The sequence below is a fragment of the Mauremys mutica genome, chromosome 2 (genome assembly GCF_020497125.1).
Source record: "Mauremys mutica isolate MM-2020 ecotype Southern chromosome 2, ASM2049712v1, whole genome shotgun sequence".
Taxonomy (NCBI): domain Eukaryota; kingdom Metazoa; phylum Chordata; order Testudines; family Geoemydidae; genus Mauremys; species Mauremys mutica.
The window spans coordinates 208,648,416-208,667,472 of NC_059073.1; the positions used below are offsets into that span (position 1 = coordinate 208,648,416).

Here is a 19,057-nt window from a genome sequence, read left to right on the forward strand (position 1 = left end):
CTCTGTGTTCATTTTACGGTCACCGTTAGCTTCCTGCTCTCTCCTGACTTTGTGTTCGACACAGCTTTTGAATTGTGTAAACTCTTTGGGGCAGGGCTTATCTTTTATTTAGTCTTTGCACAGTGCCCAACACAACAGAGGCCTGATCTGGATATTACTGTAATACAAATAGCCATAGTGGAAAAGCTTAAGGAACTCAGAGGGCCGAATCCTAATAAATGTTGAACACTCAGCACTCCCACTGAAGTCAATGGGAGCTACAATGCTTAGCCTCATTCCAGGTTTGATGTGCATATCTGATCAAAATATCCAAACCAAAGTATCCAAACCAAATCTTTTGATAGGTATCCAAACTGTCCGCTCATCCAAACCTTGACGGTACCATATGAACCTCTTGATAACTCAGCATAACTAGGCTGGAAATCTCATGTTCTCTAGTACTTCCAGCTCCATTTGGGCTGGAAGCATTGGGGCACTGCAGTTTCTGATCTTAAAAAGAACAAAGAAGTGCCAATGTATGTGAAAATGCAAACGAAAGGGGGAAAAGGGGCATGTGCATGAGAATTTAGTGCCAGTGAAATATGTCAGATAGTCCTGGGGAATGAAATCTTTTGTCTATTCTGGGAACAAATTCAGCACAGAAATTGACAGTACAAGCGTCCCCACACTCCTGTACCAGTGTGCCTCAAACCTTGTCTTTAGGGTGAAAGGGTAGTTCATTCTTCATGCCCATTTAATCCTTGGCCTTTGCTGAGGTTGAGAACAAGGGTGCGAACTGTGGTGGTGGTTAATGTGATGTGGACACGTACCCAGGGAGAGCTTGTAAGAGAATAATCAACATGCACATAGGAACTGAACAGCCTTGTGATTAGAGCCAGTCAGAAAAATAGGACTTTTTTTCCATGGAAAATTTTGAGTTTTCTGAGAAAAACAGAATTTAAAATATTTTGAAATGCCACTAAAGTGCCTCCTGGAAGCTGTAGCTCAGGTGCCTCCTGTTCTCATTCTCTCATCTAGGCTGAACTCCCTGGTTGGACACCTTCCACGATGCACTACATGATCTCCCCTCTTGGTGAGAGGAGGCAATGCATCATCATAGTCACAGGGCCATGGTGCATCTCAGGAGATGAAATCTATCTGGAGAGACCATCTCATAGTAGAATGGAAGCATGAGATACCCAAACTACAACTACATGAATATAAACTGGCCATCAACAAGTTTAGGCTTGAAATTAGATGAAGGTTTCTAACCATCAGAGGAGTGAAATTCTGGAACTGCCTTCCAAGGGGAGCAGTGGGGTCAAAAAACCTAACTGGCTTCAAGACTGAGCTTGATACGTTTATAGAGGGAACGCTATGATGAGACTGCCTACAATGTTATGTAGCCAATCTGCAGCTGCTAGCAACAAACATCTCCAATGGCAAGTGTCTTCCCTAAGTGCTGCAGTAGAGCAGCTGCCCCAGTGCAGCTCTGTAAGCGTAAACAAGCCCTTCTTTCAATAGTCCTTCTAAAGCCCTGGTGTGCAACATTTCAACATACTGTAATCTCTCATCAGATTGTCGGTCAGAAAAGAATTCATCTATTTGATTCTATAGCTTGCCATCCAAATCATGAAAATTACATTAAAAGTCTGAAAATAAATAACATCTGATGAGCTCATAGCACTCTGCCCAGTGACTGTCAATTCTTCTTCCTTTGTAAACATGTGTATAAGTCACAACACATTACAGTTTAAACTAAATACAACCTCCATGACAAAAGCGTGTTGTTTGTTTTACAACAGGGCTCATGAATGCATCACCCTCTTCTGCCTCTTTTCATGTATCACCTAATGAAAAGAGCTGCTGGCCCCAAGAACAGGGAGGGAGACTGTAAATCTTGTAGGCTGTTGAATGTCTTGTTTAACACACGTGGCAACAGTTGCAGCACATCTTCTGCAATTTAGCTTGTAAAAGATGCTCTACACCGGAAAAAACTAAAAAAACCCTTTATGACTCATTTTGTTGTCACTGTGGGTCAGCTGACTCTTCTTTTTTGCCCAGAAATCTAATATGAAAGCTGACACATTAAGTAACAGACAGTTGATAGTAACTTTCTCATTTTTTCCAAACATTCCTGCAACTTTGTTTAAAATACATATATTTGTTTACACCTTCTGGTTTTGTACTTTGGGTTTCACCTCAGTCATCTGGTTGCTAAGCAGCCAGTCTTGCCATTGTTGGTCCTCATTACGACAGTGCACATGATTAGTATGTCTTTTGCATCTCAGGGTACGTCTACACTATGGGATTATTCCGAATTTACATAAACCGGTTTAACAAAACAGATAGTATAAAATCGAGTGTGCGTGGCCACACTAAACACATTAAATCGGTGGTGTGCGTCCACGGTCCGAGGCTAGCGTCGATTTCTGGAGCATTGCACTGTGGGTAGCTATTCCGTAGCTATCCCATAGTTCCCGCAGCCTCCCCCGCCCCTTTGAATTTCCGGGTTGAGATCCCAGTGCCTGATGCGGCAAAAATCATTGTCGCAGGTGGTTCTGGGTAAATGTCGTCAGTCACTCCTTCCGCTGGGAAAGCAACGGCAGACAAGCATTTCATGCCTTTTTTCCCTGGATTGCCCTGGAAGATGCCATAGCATGGCAATCATGGAGCCTGTTTCGCCTTTTGTGACTGTCACCGTATGTGTACTAGATGCCGCTCACAGAGGCGATTCAGCAGCGCTACACAGCAGCATGCTTTTGCTTTTGCATGATAGCAGAGATGGTTATCAGCCATATTGTACCATCTACCATACCATAAATTGGTAATAAGATGATCGTGGCTACCAGTCCTTTTGCACTGTGCCATTTGCTGCTGTCATAAGTGCCCCTGGCTGCTCTTAGCCAGGGGCGCAAAAGCCAAAATTGGGAATGACTCCCTGAGTCAATCCCTCCTTTTTGGTATCTAAAAATAGAATCAGTCCTGCCTAGAATATGGGCAAGTGTACTAGAGAACCACTGTATCAGAGAACCAGAGAGCACAGCTGCTCTGTGTCAGATCCTGCAGAAATTATGAGCTGTATTCTATTCACAGGGGGTGCTCCTGCAACAACCCCACCTGTTGATTCCGTTCTTCCCTCAGCCTTCCTGGGCTACCGTAGCATTGTCCCCCCACTTGTGTGATGAAGTAATAAAGAATGCAGGAATAAGACACAGTGACTTGTTAGTGAGATATGAGTGGAAGGCAGCCTCCAGCTGCTATGATAGTCCAGACAGGACAGTAAGGAGTGTGTAGGAGAGGAGCCCAGCATCCCTCTGCTAGTTCAGGGGCAATTGAATCTTTTCTTTACACATGAAGGGTGGGGGCTGATGGAGCTCAGCCCCCTGTTGCTATGATGACGATGGTTATCAGCCATATTGTACCATCTACCAGGAAAAATTAGGGCCAGGCGCCCTTGATTGACCTAACAGATGCTAGTCAGCATGGTTACCAGTCCTTTTGTACTGCCCCATGTGCCAATAGGCTGATGATGAGGACGGATACCAGTCGTTTTGTACCATCAGCCATCCATAGCGTGGGGGGAGCAAGGATGTTGGTGTTGAGTGCTGCACCATCGCGTCTATCTGCAGCATTCAGTAAAGATAGGGTGACATGTAAAAGAGTCAAGAGAGGATTGTTTTCCCTTTCACTTCTGGGGGTGGGTGGGGGTGTGCGTAAATTGCCTAGCTATGCCCTGACCCACCGCGGACACTGTTTTTGACCCTAGAAGCATTTGGAGCTCAGCCAAGAATGCAAATGCTTTTCAGAGACTGCAGGAACTGTGGGATAGCTTGAGTCCTCCAATCCATGAATGTCCATTTGATTCTTTGGCTTTCCGTTACGCTTGTCACGCAGCAGTGCGCTGAGTCCCTGCTATGGCATCTGTCTGGAGATATTTAAAAAATGATTTTGAATTTCGTCTTCTGTAACGGAGCGCTGATAGAACAGATTTGCCTGCCCTTACAGCGATCACGTCCGCATCGTCCATGCGGGAGCTCTTTCTTTATTTTGATTTTTAACTGCATCACCACCCGTGCTGATCGGAGCTCCACGCTGGGCAAACAGGAAATATTCAAAAGTTCGCGGGGCTTTTCCTGTCTACCTGGCCACTGCATCCGAGTTCAGATTGCTGACCAGAGCGGTCAGTGGTGCACTGTGGGATACCGCCCGGAGGCCAATACCGTCGATCTGCGGCCACACTAACCCCAATCCGATATGGTAATACCGATATTAGCGCTACTCCTCTCATTAGGGAGGAGTACAGAAACCGTTTTAAAGAGCCCTTTATACCGATATAAAGGGCCTCTTAGTGTGGACGGGTGTGGCGTTAAATCGGTTTTACGCTCCTAAAACCGGTTTAAACGCGTAGTGTAGACCAGGCTTCAATATGCCCTGAAGTTGAACTGTTATCTTTAAGGTCTCATCTAGGAATTCATTATTTCACCGCCCCGCTTGGATTTCTCTTTTCTAAATGGCACAGTGATTTCCTGGTAGTAGAAACCTTGACAGTTATTTAATAGTTAATAAGTATTACTGTATAGGTACTGGTACCAGGTGGGTTTTTTTCTTTTCTTTTTGAGAATAAAGGGCCAGATCCCAGGCTGTTGTATAGATCTACTGAAGTCAACAGCACTATGTTGATTTACACTAGCTAAGGGTCTGGCCATTGAGAATTTTATAAAAAAACAAAACTAAAACAAACAAACAAACAAAAAACAAGTCAGGGGCTACATTTTGCTCACCTTACTCTCCTGAGTATCCTACTGGAGTCAAGATTCTACTAGTGTAAGGTGCCAAGCCTTTAACCCTACACAATATCTGTGTACTGATGATATGTGTGACATTACTTTCTACTTCAGGTGTACTTTGCCCATTATAAGTTAAAAATAAGTAATTAAACATAAGCCCCATATACACCTGTGCTTCATGGCACCCTTCAGCTAAAGAGCTTTGGCCCAGCTACATCTGAAAACTTCCAGTGGATTTTATTTTGTTCATGAGTTGTTGTTTTTTAATGTTAGCCATTTTATAATATTCAAATGTCAGCCTGTTGAATCAAGTATGAAAATATATTTAGCATAGAGGCTGATACACATAACATCAGCACCAGATCCCACATATAATCTCATTTGTATTGTTTTAGAACATAAAAAGGAAGGTCCAGAAATCCCTGGGAGTCGTTACAGTTAATATGCTATCAGTGTTTCCACTCTTTAAGGGGTTAAGAACTTGCCTGTTAAAATTGCTTCAAATAAAAATGTAACTGCTCAGTTCTGCAACAACACTGTCACTAGGCCAAATCCTTTGCTCATGGCTTACTCCCACTAACTTCAGCTCGGAATTATGCCTGAGTAAGGACTTTAAGAAAAAATAAACAGAACTAAACCCTAGAGTGAAAAAAAATACTTTTAGTATCTTTCATTGTTCATAAAAATAAGATTTTTGCACCAGGAAAAGGCCAGCTGGCTCAACGTACTTTCCCTTATCTGGATGATCTTAATTCCAGCTTCTTGATTTTTCACCATCTCAGTAAATCCTCTGCTTCTTCAGCACCAAACATAGGTGCATCTTGCATTTGTCTGTACTTCCTGCTTACTTTGCCTCTCACAGTCATTTGTTTTTATGTGTATTAGTTCTATCTGGGTTTCCTATTTACTTGCTGTGCGTTAAACTACGCTAGAGATGGACCTGAACCAAAATCTTGGAAACCCTAATGCTATGCAGAAGTTTGGAAACTGAGCCTGGATCTGCATTTTATGGGTGAATTATCCACCAGACCTCAGTATACAAATCTCTGTTTCCCAGTCTACAACTGTTCTTTCCCATAAAACTGAAATCGCACATCCAAATACTGCAGCTTGTCTCCAGCACTTTGTTTTAAGCTCTTATCATTGTGAAAATCTCTCTCCATTTTTGTTATCCTTTTCATAATTTTAAATGTCTTTTAGGTGATCTCCAAGTCTCAGCTTTGTTTGCTCCTTTATCCTTCCTTCATAACTAAAATTCTTCCAACTTGATGTCATATTTGCTGCTTTATGCCCTACCCTCTTGAGAGTAATATCTTTCCTGACGTACCATGGCCAATGCTGGGTAAAGAGTTTGGGTGGTGGGGGAGGAGGAAGTCTAGTGCTTCTTTATATAGCAAATGTGTCACCTTCTTAGTTTTATATCTAGTGCATGGCTAATACAACCCTGCATCCAGTTTGCCTCTTTACTGCTGCTGAGCCTTATGCTGATGGTTTGAATGATTTTTCCACAAAAGCTCCTATATCTGGTTCAGTGAGCTAGATGATTGTTCTATTTAGCACACGTTCTCTAGCTTAGTTTCTTGTTCCTAGACCAGTTAGCAAATAATTGACAAATGCAGGGTCACCTAAACAATTCAAAACCTTTCCAATCTGATTGCATATTCCTCACTATCTCCCTGGTCTCCAATTTTAGTATTGTCTGCCATGTGGAGATATCTCTTTTTCAATTCCTGCTTCAAAATGGTTCAGAAGCTTGGAGTAGAAGTGCTGAAAACAAATCTTAGGGTTCCCCACATCAACCTACTTCCACTGCAGAAAGTTTCCATCTAAATCTGTATTTTGGTTCATATGTATTGGGCCATCAGTAATGCGCAGTGCTCTACAAACATAGCCAATGTTCCACCCACAGGGGCTTTCAATCTAACTTGGCAGAGAATTATTATAATAATATAAATCCTGACACTTTATAGAGATGTAAGAAGGCATAGTCACTGTGCCAAAGAGCTTACAGTGTAAATATATACTGAAATATCTGATAAATTCACTTATCCCCTCACTGCACTTTATCATATACCCTTGACTGCCTCACTTGCCCTCTGGCCACTAATTCATATCTTTGGTGTTTATTCTAAGTAGAGCTGTCCAAAACTGGTTCACGGGAAACTGTGATATTTCAACATTTGTTTTCATTCTGATTTGGAACAAAAGCATTCTTTAGAAAATTTCCTTTGAACTGAAAGGTCTGTACATTTTTCATTTGGGAAATTCTGATGTTTCTGAGAGAAAATCTGCTCTCTGGACCCAGTAGCTGCTGACTGAAATTAACAGGATTGTCAGTTTCACACTGCCCAACACTGAATAGCAGGTGTGAAACTGACAAAATTCATGTCAATTTCAGCCAGCAGGTGCCAGGGCTTCCCAGGTTTGAGGGGCTGGGAGGGTCCCACCACACTGACTGCCCTGGTGCCAAGGACCCCAAGGCTGCCAGACTGCTGGGCCTACTGCCTCTCCAGGCTCTGTGGTGCTTTGACCAGCTAGCTCACCATTTGGTGTCAGAGAGCCTGGGGAGTCAGCTGGCATGGGAGTCTAGAAGCACTGGGCTTCCCAGTCCCTGGGCAGGCTCCCATCTCGCAAAAAATACACGTTTTTCTCCAGTGAAGACATAGCTCAAGTGTTAGACTAGTAACAGCTTTTCTGTAAACATTCACAGTTTCCATGTCCATCATCATGCAGCTCTGCAGGGCTAAAAATGTGGAGTTTTACTTCACAGAGTGGGGAGATTCTGAGTTTCTTAGTGAGTCACACGTAAGAATAGGATAGGATGCTCAACCAGTGCCCCAGAGACCTGACTCAGCAAAGCAGTTAAGGACATGCATGACTTTAAGCATGTGAGTAATCCCACTGAAGTCAATAGAACTACTCAATTCCTTAAAGTGACACACAAGCTTGAGCACTTGAGTGTCACTTGAGCACTCCTGGCCCATCAGAAAGCTTGTATGGCCACTGCCCATACTGTACCTATTCTGTTAATATACAAATAACTTTGGTTCTGAGGGTTGCGAATTTGGAAAGCTTTCGCAATCACAATGGTCACTTAAATAAATTAATTCCACGTAATGTGCAGGGATTCCTGGCCTGTAGTTGTAGCACTCTGCACTACTTTGGGGCGACTTGAGTTTGATTTCTGTTTTTTTGATTCCTGTGCTTGAACAGGCAGGGGCTGGGAATGCCTGGGTGGGCAGTGCATTTAAACTCAAAGGGAGGAAACATTCCCTTCACTCCCATTACTTACTGCCTACCAAAGCCCAAATGCCAGGAAGACACCCCTCATGAGGAGGTCAGAGATCCATTTTGTTAGCATACCTAACATTTTCTATGACCTGATTGCCCAAGTTCCATTTTCCTTGTGAAAATAAGGTATAATACAAAAAAAGAAAACAACATGAAGTTATACCAAGAGAGAAACAAATTTACATCCAAACATGGTGGACAATGCTTAACATTTCAGGGCAAACACAAGGGAGCACACAGCAGGCCGTAGAGGAGCAGCAGCAATGTATTTCTTGTAAAGAAAGCAGTCATGACTCATTTATAAAGGAAATGGAGGGTCAAGCCTCTGGAGTTTGCTTTACTGCTGTAATACTTATGACTTGAGCTCCACAGTTCTAGCAGCACTTATAAACCAGCTCCCTCCTACGCTAAAGGATTATCATCCATTTTCATTATAGGCAACTTTTAACTTAACTAGGCTTGACCCTGGACGTTTTGTATGTACAAAAAATCTGAGGTCTGGGTCTGGCTTCTGTGATGAAAGCACTTGGGTGAGCTGAGGAACAGAGAGGAGAGAGAAGAAGACTGGAAGGCAGAGATTAAGTGAATGACTGTGCAACACCTATGAGAAATAAGTATATTTGTCATTAGGACCAACTACTGAAGATAGACTTAACCGCTGGGTACCTGCCAAAGTGTCATCTATGCCCATATTTCATTAAACTGATGTAGGATTCATCGAGCGCCTTGGATATAGTCATATTTCTTTCTGTTTTTGTCATCAATGCATAACTTTCCACTAGGGCTGGCCAGAAAACAACAATTCTGTTTTGTGAAAAGTTCTGGGGTTTCAAACTTTGTTTTCATTGTGATGTGGAATGAAGCCAGAACCTTTCACAAAAATGCCAAGTTCAAGAGACCGACTTTATAGCTTGCTGGTTAAGGCATTCAGTTAGGATGTTAGAATCACAGGATCATAGAACTGGAAGGGACCTCGAGAGGTCATTTAGTCCAGTCTCCTGCACTCAAGGTTCAAGTCCCTGCTCTGAATCAGGCAGAGTCAGGACTTCAATCTTGATCTCCCACATTCCAGGTGAGTGCCTAAAAGAGCAGGGAGACCAGAATTGCATGCAATCTTCCAGCTGAGATCTCACCAGCACCTTGTACAAAGGTAATAATATGTCCTTATCTATATTGGAAATATCTCACTTAATGCATCCTAGGATCGCATTAGCCTTTTCCCTGGCTGCATCCCATTGGCAGCTCATAGTCATCCTGTGATCAAGCAATACACCCAGGTCCTTTCCCACCTCCGTTGTTTCCAACCGGTAAGTCCCCAGCTTATAGCAAAATTTGTTGTTAGTCCTTAAGTGCATGAGCTTGTCCTTTGCCCTATTACATTTCATCCCATTTCTATTACTCCAGAAATGGACGATCCTTGAAAACTGGGGTAATACAAATGGGATGAAATTTAGATTTCCGAGTCTCTCACAATAAAGACCAGTTTCTCTCTCAGCTAGACCATGTAATTCTACTGAAGTGAATGGAATCTCACTCGGGTAACTGAGATGAGAACCTGGCCCTAAAACTCTATTCAACATCATTTGCTATAGGTACATCTACTGTCGTTTGCTCTGTCTAATGAACCATAGCTCTATATTTCTTTGTCTTACTCTGAGAGATGGCTGGAAAAAAAGGATTATTTTCTGTATATGGAATTTAGAAGTCTAAAGTGTGCCAGTGTGTAGCATTTTGCTCCTATCTGAACCAAATCTAATTGGCATGTACTGAAGGTCAGCAGTATTTTGCTTTCCATTCACAACAGTTGACTGCTAAAATGATCCTCATTAATAAAGCAGTGCATGTGTGGTGTTTTAATAATGCTCCCTTCCTAAATGCCATTTAGAAACTTATCTGTATCAAGAAAACTTACTGAGCTGTCACCAACACTCATCTACAGGACTTGCTTAGGAATTCCATTGGGAAGTCACGCTCCCATGGCTGGGAAACAGCCCCATTATTACAATTGTTAATGACAGCTACAGTGTGACTGATCAATGACAAAAGCCTAAATGATAGGAATTCAATTTGATAAGGTCTGGCACAGCACTACAGTTGGTTAAAAAGCAGATCAACTGTGACATGACCTATATACAGTAAGAAAACTTTGCAGCCTAAACAGGGGGAATGATTGCTCATGAATTTAGATGCAATAGCTTTTTTTCTCTAAACAGATTTGCAAACTGTTTACAGTGTCTGAACGCTCAATGCCAACATCACAAGAGCTTCATTTTATATTCATCACAGATATGGATTGGAGGTTTTCAGAGCTGAAGACTCAGCCAAGGGTCCTTGGTCTCCTATTACACTAGTGTAAGTATTGAGGCTCAGTGGTCCGACATCTGAAGTACATATGGGCAAACCAACCAAATTTTGCTCTATGAGCATTCACATGAAAAAAATGATAACTTTCTACCTGCAAAAACTGCTTTTTTTGTTTCAGTAAAATATTGCTTCTATTTTGGCGAATGTGTTGTTATTGCTGGCATTGAGATTTTTTTCACACAAGGCTAAAGTCAAGTCATTACTTGCTGGTGCTAAGTCAGATGTGCATCAAGAGACAGTAGGCATTTTTCTTTACTCTGGATTGCAGGGTGGATAGGTGAAAGGAGAATAAACAGATTGACTTCCTATTTTACTCTGAATATTCTGATGCCCCAGAAGGAGCCACAAACCTAATTATATATAGAGAAAATAACGCAGTCCCTGACTATTTGGTCAGCCGGTGAATAGGTGAGACATAAGAAAGAAAAGGACAAAGATAAAAGAAAAAAATATATACATGTATATCAGTAGAGGGAAACCAAAAATGTAGTTATTCATAGAGCTAGAACACCACCATTTTGCCTGCAATTAAAATGTCTTCTGTATTCTTTTATTAAAATACTCCCCCAAATAAATGTGTTAGCCCAATACCTTAGCTCATTTTCTTCCCCTTAGCACTACCAACTTTAATTCCTTCACAATTTGTACTCACCATTTTATGAAGTGGCATGTAATGCACCTGTGGGGAAGAACAGGAAGTGACTTTTTTTTCCCCTTAGGTTTTCTTTTTAAGTTGTTTTTTATATTCCCTTGAAGACAATCATAGTAGCAGTTTGCATATTAGATATTTATTCAGTAGTGTGGAGGGGGGAACAATAACTGTATGCTATATTACCTGCCCTTTTAAAATATTCATTGACCAGTAACCTATCCCTCATCTATGAAGCTTCATAAAGTATTAACTCTTTATGCAGGACAGACAGATCTCCATTATACACTGTAGACCAAATACTGCAAGATTAAAACCATGCACAATCCTATTAACATCAAGGTTGCAAGCCATTTAAGTCAGCTCAGAATTTGCTACTGACATCTTTGTTTAGAAACGTTATTTAGTCATATTATTACTTGTATGTGGCCCACAGCGTGGTAGGCAGTGGGTTCTGGATTGCTACTGTAGAAACCGGTACGAAGACCAGATCCCGCTCTGGAAGATTCATTATACTAAAAAGGTAGATTTTTAGTATCTTCCATTACATGTCAGTTGTGCTGATACATAGAGAGTGCATAAATGTGCTGTGTATCTTTAATTGCTGTCACTAACCTGGGAGAGAATTGTCTTTATTTACCTGTGAGCTAGTCACTGGCTATGCAGTAGACAGTAGTTTTGGCCTGTGTAAATCACTTGTACTTCTCTGACTCTTTAGCCCAATGCCAAATTGATTTAAAGCACTGGCTATTCAAAGCAACAATTCTTAGATATTCCAAACACCTAGATCTCCATGGTGCCAGCAGTTCAATGTGCAAGTCAATTTGGAGTTGTTATGCAAATATTTCAGCTACAAGCACATTCAGAGGTGTGTGACTCTCATACACAGACCTGTACTTTACAAAAGTGGATGGAAATGGGCATACCTATGAAAGACTGAAACTTGAACAGTGTAGAAAACTTGACTAATCATAGTAGAAGTCAAGATGTGGATTCAGTTTTCTACATTTGTAGATGTAGGATTCAGTTAGGAAAGTTCCACTGAATTCAATAAGGACAGAACTAATCAGTGTCTATACCAATAAGTTAAAAAAATCTATAGCATTTAATGGAGAATTATCTCCTTCTCACAGGCTTTTTAATCATCCTATCAAACATTAGAGCAGGGATTAGAATTCTTTATTGAATTCAATAACATGGCGCAAAAATTGAAATGTTATAATTTTCTATTACCTTCTATAGGATTTATCCAAAGGGGCCTAAAAGGCAAAAGTAACCATAAGGGCTGGAACTAGAGGTGCTGGGGGTGCTGCCGCACCCCATCTTGAAGTGGTTTCCATCATATGCAGGGTCTACAGTTTGGTTAAATGGCTCTCAGCACCCCCACAATACAAATTGTTCCAGCAGCAAGTGACAAGATCCCAGAGAAATAAATTCTCATACAGAATACATTAGTCAAGTCCTTCTTTTTTTTTAGGTGTGGACCCTACAAAAACTGGCCTTTTCCCTCTCACTAGATCTGCGGGGTCAAATACACAGGAGCCATAATTTACAAACATATGTACATAGTATAATTTATAATTATTACAAATTATTATTAATTTTGAACCCATATAAGGTTCTTATTATATATCTAAAGCACCCATTTCAGTTGTACTTAGGTGCCAAATAAATGCTTGTAATACCTAATAAATTACTATTATTATCACCGTATTTCTAAGCATTCAAGCTGCAGACTTTTGAACACAGCAGGAATTTATATTCTGTTACAAGCAGGCCTAGTTATATTTATTGCCCTTTGAATACACATCTGAAATAACAATATCTACAGTATACTGTTCCCTCAGGTAGCTCATACATTAAATTAAGGGCAGATAATCTGAAAACTTGGGTTTATATAGAGTAAAGCAAACCTATTAGGGAATTCCTTAACATAAAGTCGTATGTTCTATGCCCGTTTGTTGGTTTATATTAGGGGCTATACAATGTTTCATGTATTCAAATGCAATGACCCAAAGCATAAAGGATCATTGACAGCATGCTTGAGAGGAATGAGGCCTGATCTACACTTAAACTTTAGGTTGACATAGCTACACTGCTTAGGGGGTGTGAAAAATCCAACAGGTGTAAATTCAGCTAAATCAATGGATCCAACAGGTGTAGATGCAGCAAAATCAATGGAAGAATATTTGCGTTGACCTAGCTACCATTGCTCATGATGGTGGTGTTCTTATACCAACAGAAAAACCCTCTCCGTCAGTGTAGACTGCATCTGCACTATGGGGTTATACGAGGCCATAGCTATGCCTCTATAGTCCCCATAGTGTAGACATGGCCTGAGTGTGGTGCTGGGAGTTAGATTCTCCTGAATTTACCTGATTCTCCTGGGCAATATTCAGACCTCATTTGAGTGCATCTCCAGCCGTGTGTCCTTGAACATATCATTTAGGGTTTGATTCAAATACACTTACCTATGCTGAATTGTACCTTACTCTGTGAGCAGTTCCACTGAAACCAATCATTAAGGTGCTAATCAGTATGAGTAAGGGTATCAGAATCTTGTACTTACCCTTTCTGTGTATCAGTTTCCTCATCTGTAAAATGGAGTTCACAATACTTACCCAGCCAATGCAGGGTTTGTGAGGATTACTTGATATTTGTACATGGCATTGCAGTTTACTGTTGATTGGGATATACTTCCATATAAGGAATGTGATTAAATTATGAGAGGCTGTCCAATTAGAAATGCCTGATAAACATCTTTGAAGACACTTGCACAAATCTGCATGACAACAAAGTTAGATTTTCACCAACCACTCACTTCCTGCCTGCTAGATCTCTCCAAATTTCAGCTGCTTTTCTGGTAGCCTGAAATTGTGCATCTCAAAACATGCTAGTCAGGTACAGCAGTATTGCTTGGCTGTCATCTTTTTGAATACAACAGTTTGTGTATGCACATTTCAAGCCAGCTTTCTGAAATATGGCCCCATGAGTCTTTATTCCTCAGAAGTTTTTATAGTGCTGAAGAGCTCCCGGTTCATTTTTAAAGTGTTTTTTTTTCTATACAATGCAGAATACAATGTCCTTTCTGATCGCATATAAAATAAATACTCAAAACATAAATATACACATTACATGTATTGAAGTCTTTATAGGCAAATAATAGCATTGACCGATAAAAACTGCACAGACATCCAGGCCTTTTGCTTGTTCAAGTGTGGTGTGAGACTGGCAAAGCTAATGATTATTGTTCGACTATAAGTCATTTAGCAGTATCATGAGCCTAACTCCCATTGGCTTTACTAGGAGTAGTATGGATGTATGGCCAGGAGAAGAATAATTTTACAGGTAATATTTTTCTTGATCTGATTTTAGGATTAAAATTAGTCCATTTTTGTTGTGCAGAACAACACACTAGGGAGGAGGGCTAGCTCCATGGTTTGAGCATTGGCCTGCTAAACCTATAGTTGTGAGTTCAATCCTTAAGGGGGCAATTTGGGGCTTTAGTTGGGGATTGGTCCTGCTTTAAGCAGGGGGTTGGACTAGGTAACCTCTTGAGGTCCCTTCCAACCCTGATATTCTGTGAGAGCATTTTTAACTTATCCAAGAAGCACATCATGCACACAGAAGTAGCAAAGTCTGATTAGATGAACAGAACCTAAAGCTTTATAACTTTTTGCTTGGCCCTGCCTGAGGACAGTATCATACAGCACCAAGGAGCCATGGCCCAGCACACACCTTCATGCACCTCATCTGTACATGGGATAGAGTGCCGAGTGTCTCCTGTGAGGCACCTTCAATTCCCACGGACTTCTCCGGGAGACAAGGTTGCTCAATACCTACCAGGTAGGTATTGGTGGAGCTGGGCCCTCAGTGAATAACTGTCTCTTTTTTCATCTCCTCTAAAAATGCTTCTGTGGTCTACAGTGATGTCCCAAAGCCCTACAGTTCACAAAAGTATTGGGTCATTATTGCAGTATTGCAGAATATTGATGGTGCAGGGTTTTTTCTTTTAAATATAAAGGTGCGCCTTTACTTAAAGAATTCTCTATTTCTCTTTCTTGTGGTACCAAAGAACACTCTCAGCATGGCCTAAAGCATAGGTGCAACCACGCAAAAAAATAGTGGCTTCTTAGCACCTATCCACAGCCAGCCCCCCGGTACCACCCATCCACCAGTGGCCCCACCGATTAACTCCTCCCCCTCCCTCCCAGCACCTCCCACCCACTGCAATCAGCTGTTCTGTGGCGTACAGGAGGCACTGGGAGGGAGGGGGAGGAGCGGGATGGGGAGCACTCAGGGAAGTGGAGGTGGAACTGGGTGGGAAGAGGAAGGGTGGGGGTGAAGTGGGGACAGAACATGGATGGGAAGAGGCAGGGTGGGGTGAGGGTTTGGGGGGAGGAGTGGGACAGAGCCTGGCACAGAGCAGGGGGTTGAGCATCCCTGGGGCCTGGAGGAAGCCAGTACCTGTGAAAGAACTACGGCTTGCTATACTGTTACTACAGTGCTTAGGTGTTATTGTAGAATTCTGTGATATACTAGAATATATGTATACTGTGGGCTAAAGCAGCCATTTGACTTAAATCCAGATAAAATGTGCCCCTTATCAGCTAAACCAGGGGTGGGCAAACTACAGCCCTTGGTCGCATCCAGCCCTTCAGACATTTTAATCTTGCCCTCGAGCTCCCGCCAGGGAGCGGGGTTGGGGGCTTGCCCTGCTCTGTGTGTGCTGTCGCTACGCGCAGCTCCTGGAAGAAGCAGTATGTCCCCCCTCCAGCTCTGACACATCGGGGTAGCCAGGGGGCTCCACATGCTGCCCCCGCCCCAAGCTCTGCCTCCACAGCTCCCATTGGCTGGGAACTGTGGCCAATAGGAGCAGCCTGGCCATGCCTCCACGTAGGAGCCGGAGGGAGGACATGCCACTGCTTCCAGGAGCTGTTTGAGGTAAGCACCAACTGGAGCCTGACCCCCTTCTGTGTCCCAATGCCCTGTCCCAGCCCTGATCCCCCTCCTGCCCTCTGAACCCTTCGGTCTCAGCCTGAAGCACCCTCCTGCACCCCCAACCCATCATCCCCAGCCCCACCCCAGAGCCCACACCCCTAGCTGGAGTCGCACTCCCATCTGCACCCCAACACCCTGCCCCAGCCTGGAGCCCCCTCCTGCACCCTGAACTCCTCATTTCTGGCTCCACTCCAGAGCCTTTCACCCCCAGCTGGAGCCCTCACCTCCTCCCAACCCCCAATTTCGTGAGCATTCATGGCCCACCATACAATTTCCATACCCAGATGTGGCCCTTGGGCCAAAACATTTGCCCACTCCTGAGCTAAACTGCTATTAGGTCCTGTGGTTTCTAAATATCTATCTGGACATAAGCAGTTAGGGTCAGAGACCATCTTTTCGTGCTGTTTTTGTACAGCACCTAGCACAATGAGGCCATGCCCGAGGCTCCCAGGTACAACTGCAATACCAATAAAAAATTAATTGTGAGATAAATGGTGCAGAAGAACACCATTTGGAAATCTGCTTTGTTTCATATATTTTTCTCTTCCTAATTATACACAGATCAAGCCAGAAACTTTTTGCAAGTACAGCCACGAAACATTTAAGAGCACAGAAATTAGAGATGAGTGGCTGGTTTTTTGTTTTTTTTTAAGCAAGGTAAGTTGAGCGAGATAATTAAAAAGAGGCTGGGGGAAGAAAACCCTCTCTTATAGAGAGTGGGTAGGAATTCTTGCACCAAAATGACCACTCAGGCCCTATTTCAAATACCGATGTATTTAAAAGTGAATGCCCAAGTTCACTGAAGCATCTGTCAGGAAATAACCCACGACTTGTCCTGAGCCTGCAACACATTCAGTCATTCCAGCCATGAACAAGTGAAAACCTTGGACCTATTCTCATGCCAAGTATTAAAAAGTCTATTGAAAGGGATTGATTCCCCCTCCCCCTTAAGAAAAAGAAACCTCAAAACCCCTCAATTCAAACTTTAGGGGTTACCCAGATGAATGGCAAGAGTTCTGAAGTCTGGCTATTACAAGCCATAACAATAATAAATCACTATTTTGAATCCTCGTTCAGAATTTCAAAATAAATATATATATATACCTCCACCACAGAGTAAAATCTGCTTTTTTTATATACCAAATGGATTCAATACCTTTGATTCCTGGCTGGTAGTAGATGCTGGAGAGGGAGGTTGATCTGTGTTCTCCAGTTCATTCTCTTTCTCCACATTATCCACACTGACTTCACTAGTGTTGCTTGGAGGAATCATTTTACCTCTAAAATAATACTGTTGCTATCGGGAAGAGAGCTCCAGTCCTCTCCTGCTTTTGTTTATTTAATTTGTTCTTTCTTCTCCGTTCCTGCAGAGCAAACACACTCCTCTCATTCTCAGTTTGGCTATATGTGAAGGCTGGAATCCTCTGGATTTTCTTTTTCTTCTCCTCTTCCTCCCTCCCTTTCCCTCCCACTGTAATTCTGCTGCAAGGGAAGTAAGTTATTGATGGTTCTGTGGGTCAGTTGTGTGTCTGCTTCTGTCTGTGTTTTTCTTGCTCCTTCTTCCCTCAGAGTGAAGCCTGGAGGTGTAGAACAGAGAGTCGTGACTGTCAGCCCAGTGATCAAATGGGAGTGAGCTGAAGCAGACAGCCTGAGCTGCTCACACACATGGTGCACTGGAGGGAGGAGTTGTATTTCTAATGCCTTGAACGGCTTTGCGGGAGCATGTGCTGTCATAGTAGTGAAATAAAGTAATGCGCTCACGCACGCACGCAACTGCACACGAGGCTCGGAGGAGCTGTTTTACCTTTTAGTAAGGCTCACGATACGGGAGCGAGGCACCGTTTGAAGAAGTGCAGCTGCTCATTTATGTTCTTCTAAATGGTATGGTGTGTGCTTTAGGGGGATTCCTGAAACGAAGAGGAAAACATCCCCACCAAATAGGGACATTACAAACCAAAGCAAGCTGGCACTTTTAGACCAGGAAGCTTCCTCCCAAACTTCTTGCTAAAAGGGGACATGACAGGCACACAGAACCCCCCCCCCCCCGGTATCACATGCCCCTGGGTGAATAGAAAATGTAGGCAAAAGAACGTTGCCCTGAGAGAGGCACATAGAATCGAGCATGGCAGCAGCTGTTGAAAGGTCAAATGAAGCATCCGTGAGCTGCACAATTCCTACAGGTGGAGGTTGCCACGGTGATAATGCTAGGTGAGTAACTAAATGGTGGTGTCCAGTGAACCAGTGGGAAATCTCTCTCCACACGGCTGAGAATGGTGTTGCCACACCAGGACCCTTTGGGGGATGAGCCAGTGCTGGGGACTTTCACTTAGTGGATCAGATCCTCAGGGTGTGTAAAAAAAAAAAGTGTCCCTCCATTGCCTTTCTGATTTACACCTGCTGAGGATTTGGCTCAGTACATTTACAAAGCTACTTACTCACTGGTTCATCCTCTGTGCCCTTGCACACAAGGCTGTGTGTATAGCACATTCTTTAAAGGGGCTTCTATGGCGCATTTTTGCTTTTATTCATGCAGCGTTATTGTGGGACATGTCTCACCTCCTTTCCACACTGATTAACGGGCTAAGTGCCTTACAATCAATAGGATTTGAGAGTGCTCAGCTCCTGGCAGACAGGCTTACCATGTTCTGGGGTGAGCCCCTTCAACTATAGGGAGGCATATGACCCTTTAATATTAATAAAATACTTTGAAAAGTAGTTTCTGCTTTAATCTGGGGTTCTACCCTGATAAGTGGCAACTGGTAAAAGTGGTAAGAATGGTAATTTCATACTTGGCTGATTTGCTACCCTGATATATTCAGAGGTGGATCCGCTGAACTTAGATAGATACATTTTGACTGCTTTCCACTCCGTCACTATGGGAGAGGGAACTGGATTCTGTGGTGGCCCATGCCTCAGCCACAGGATTGTTAACTCAGGTTCTGTTGCAGGGCTATATACTGCCCCAGGTAATTCACTGGGGGTT

The 19,057-nt window shown here is 42.8% G+C and overlaps 1 protein-coding gene across 2 annotated transcripts in view; it reads right to left on the reverse strand.

Moving 5' to 3' along the window:
- The window catches only part of STAC (SH3 and cysteine rich domain), a 114,210-nt gene extending 96,228 nt beyond the window's left edge, over nt 1–17,982 (reverse strand). Inside the window, exons 1-2 of one of the 2 annotated variants that reach the window (XM_045003179.1) lie at nt 17,879–17,982; nt 17,231–17,651 (exon numbers count right to left, since the gene is read on the reverse strand). In XM_045003179.1, coding sequence (XP_044859114.1) covers nt 17,231–17,347 — 117 coding nt within the window. In that variant the 5' untranslated portion in view covers nt 17,348–17,651; nt 17,879–17,982. Of the gene's footprint in view, nt 1–17,230; nt 17,818–17,878 lie in introns of those variants that run through there. The other variant, XM_045003178.1, reaches the window with a different exon arrangement.
- Nucleotides 17,983–19,057: the final 1,075 nt, after the last annotated feature.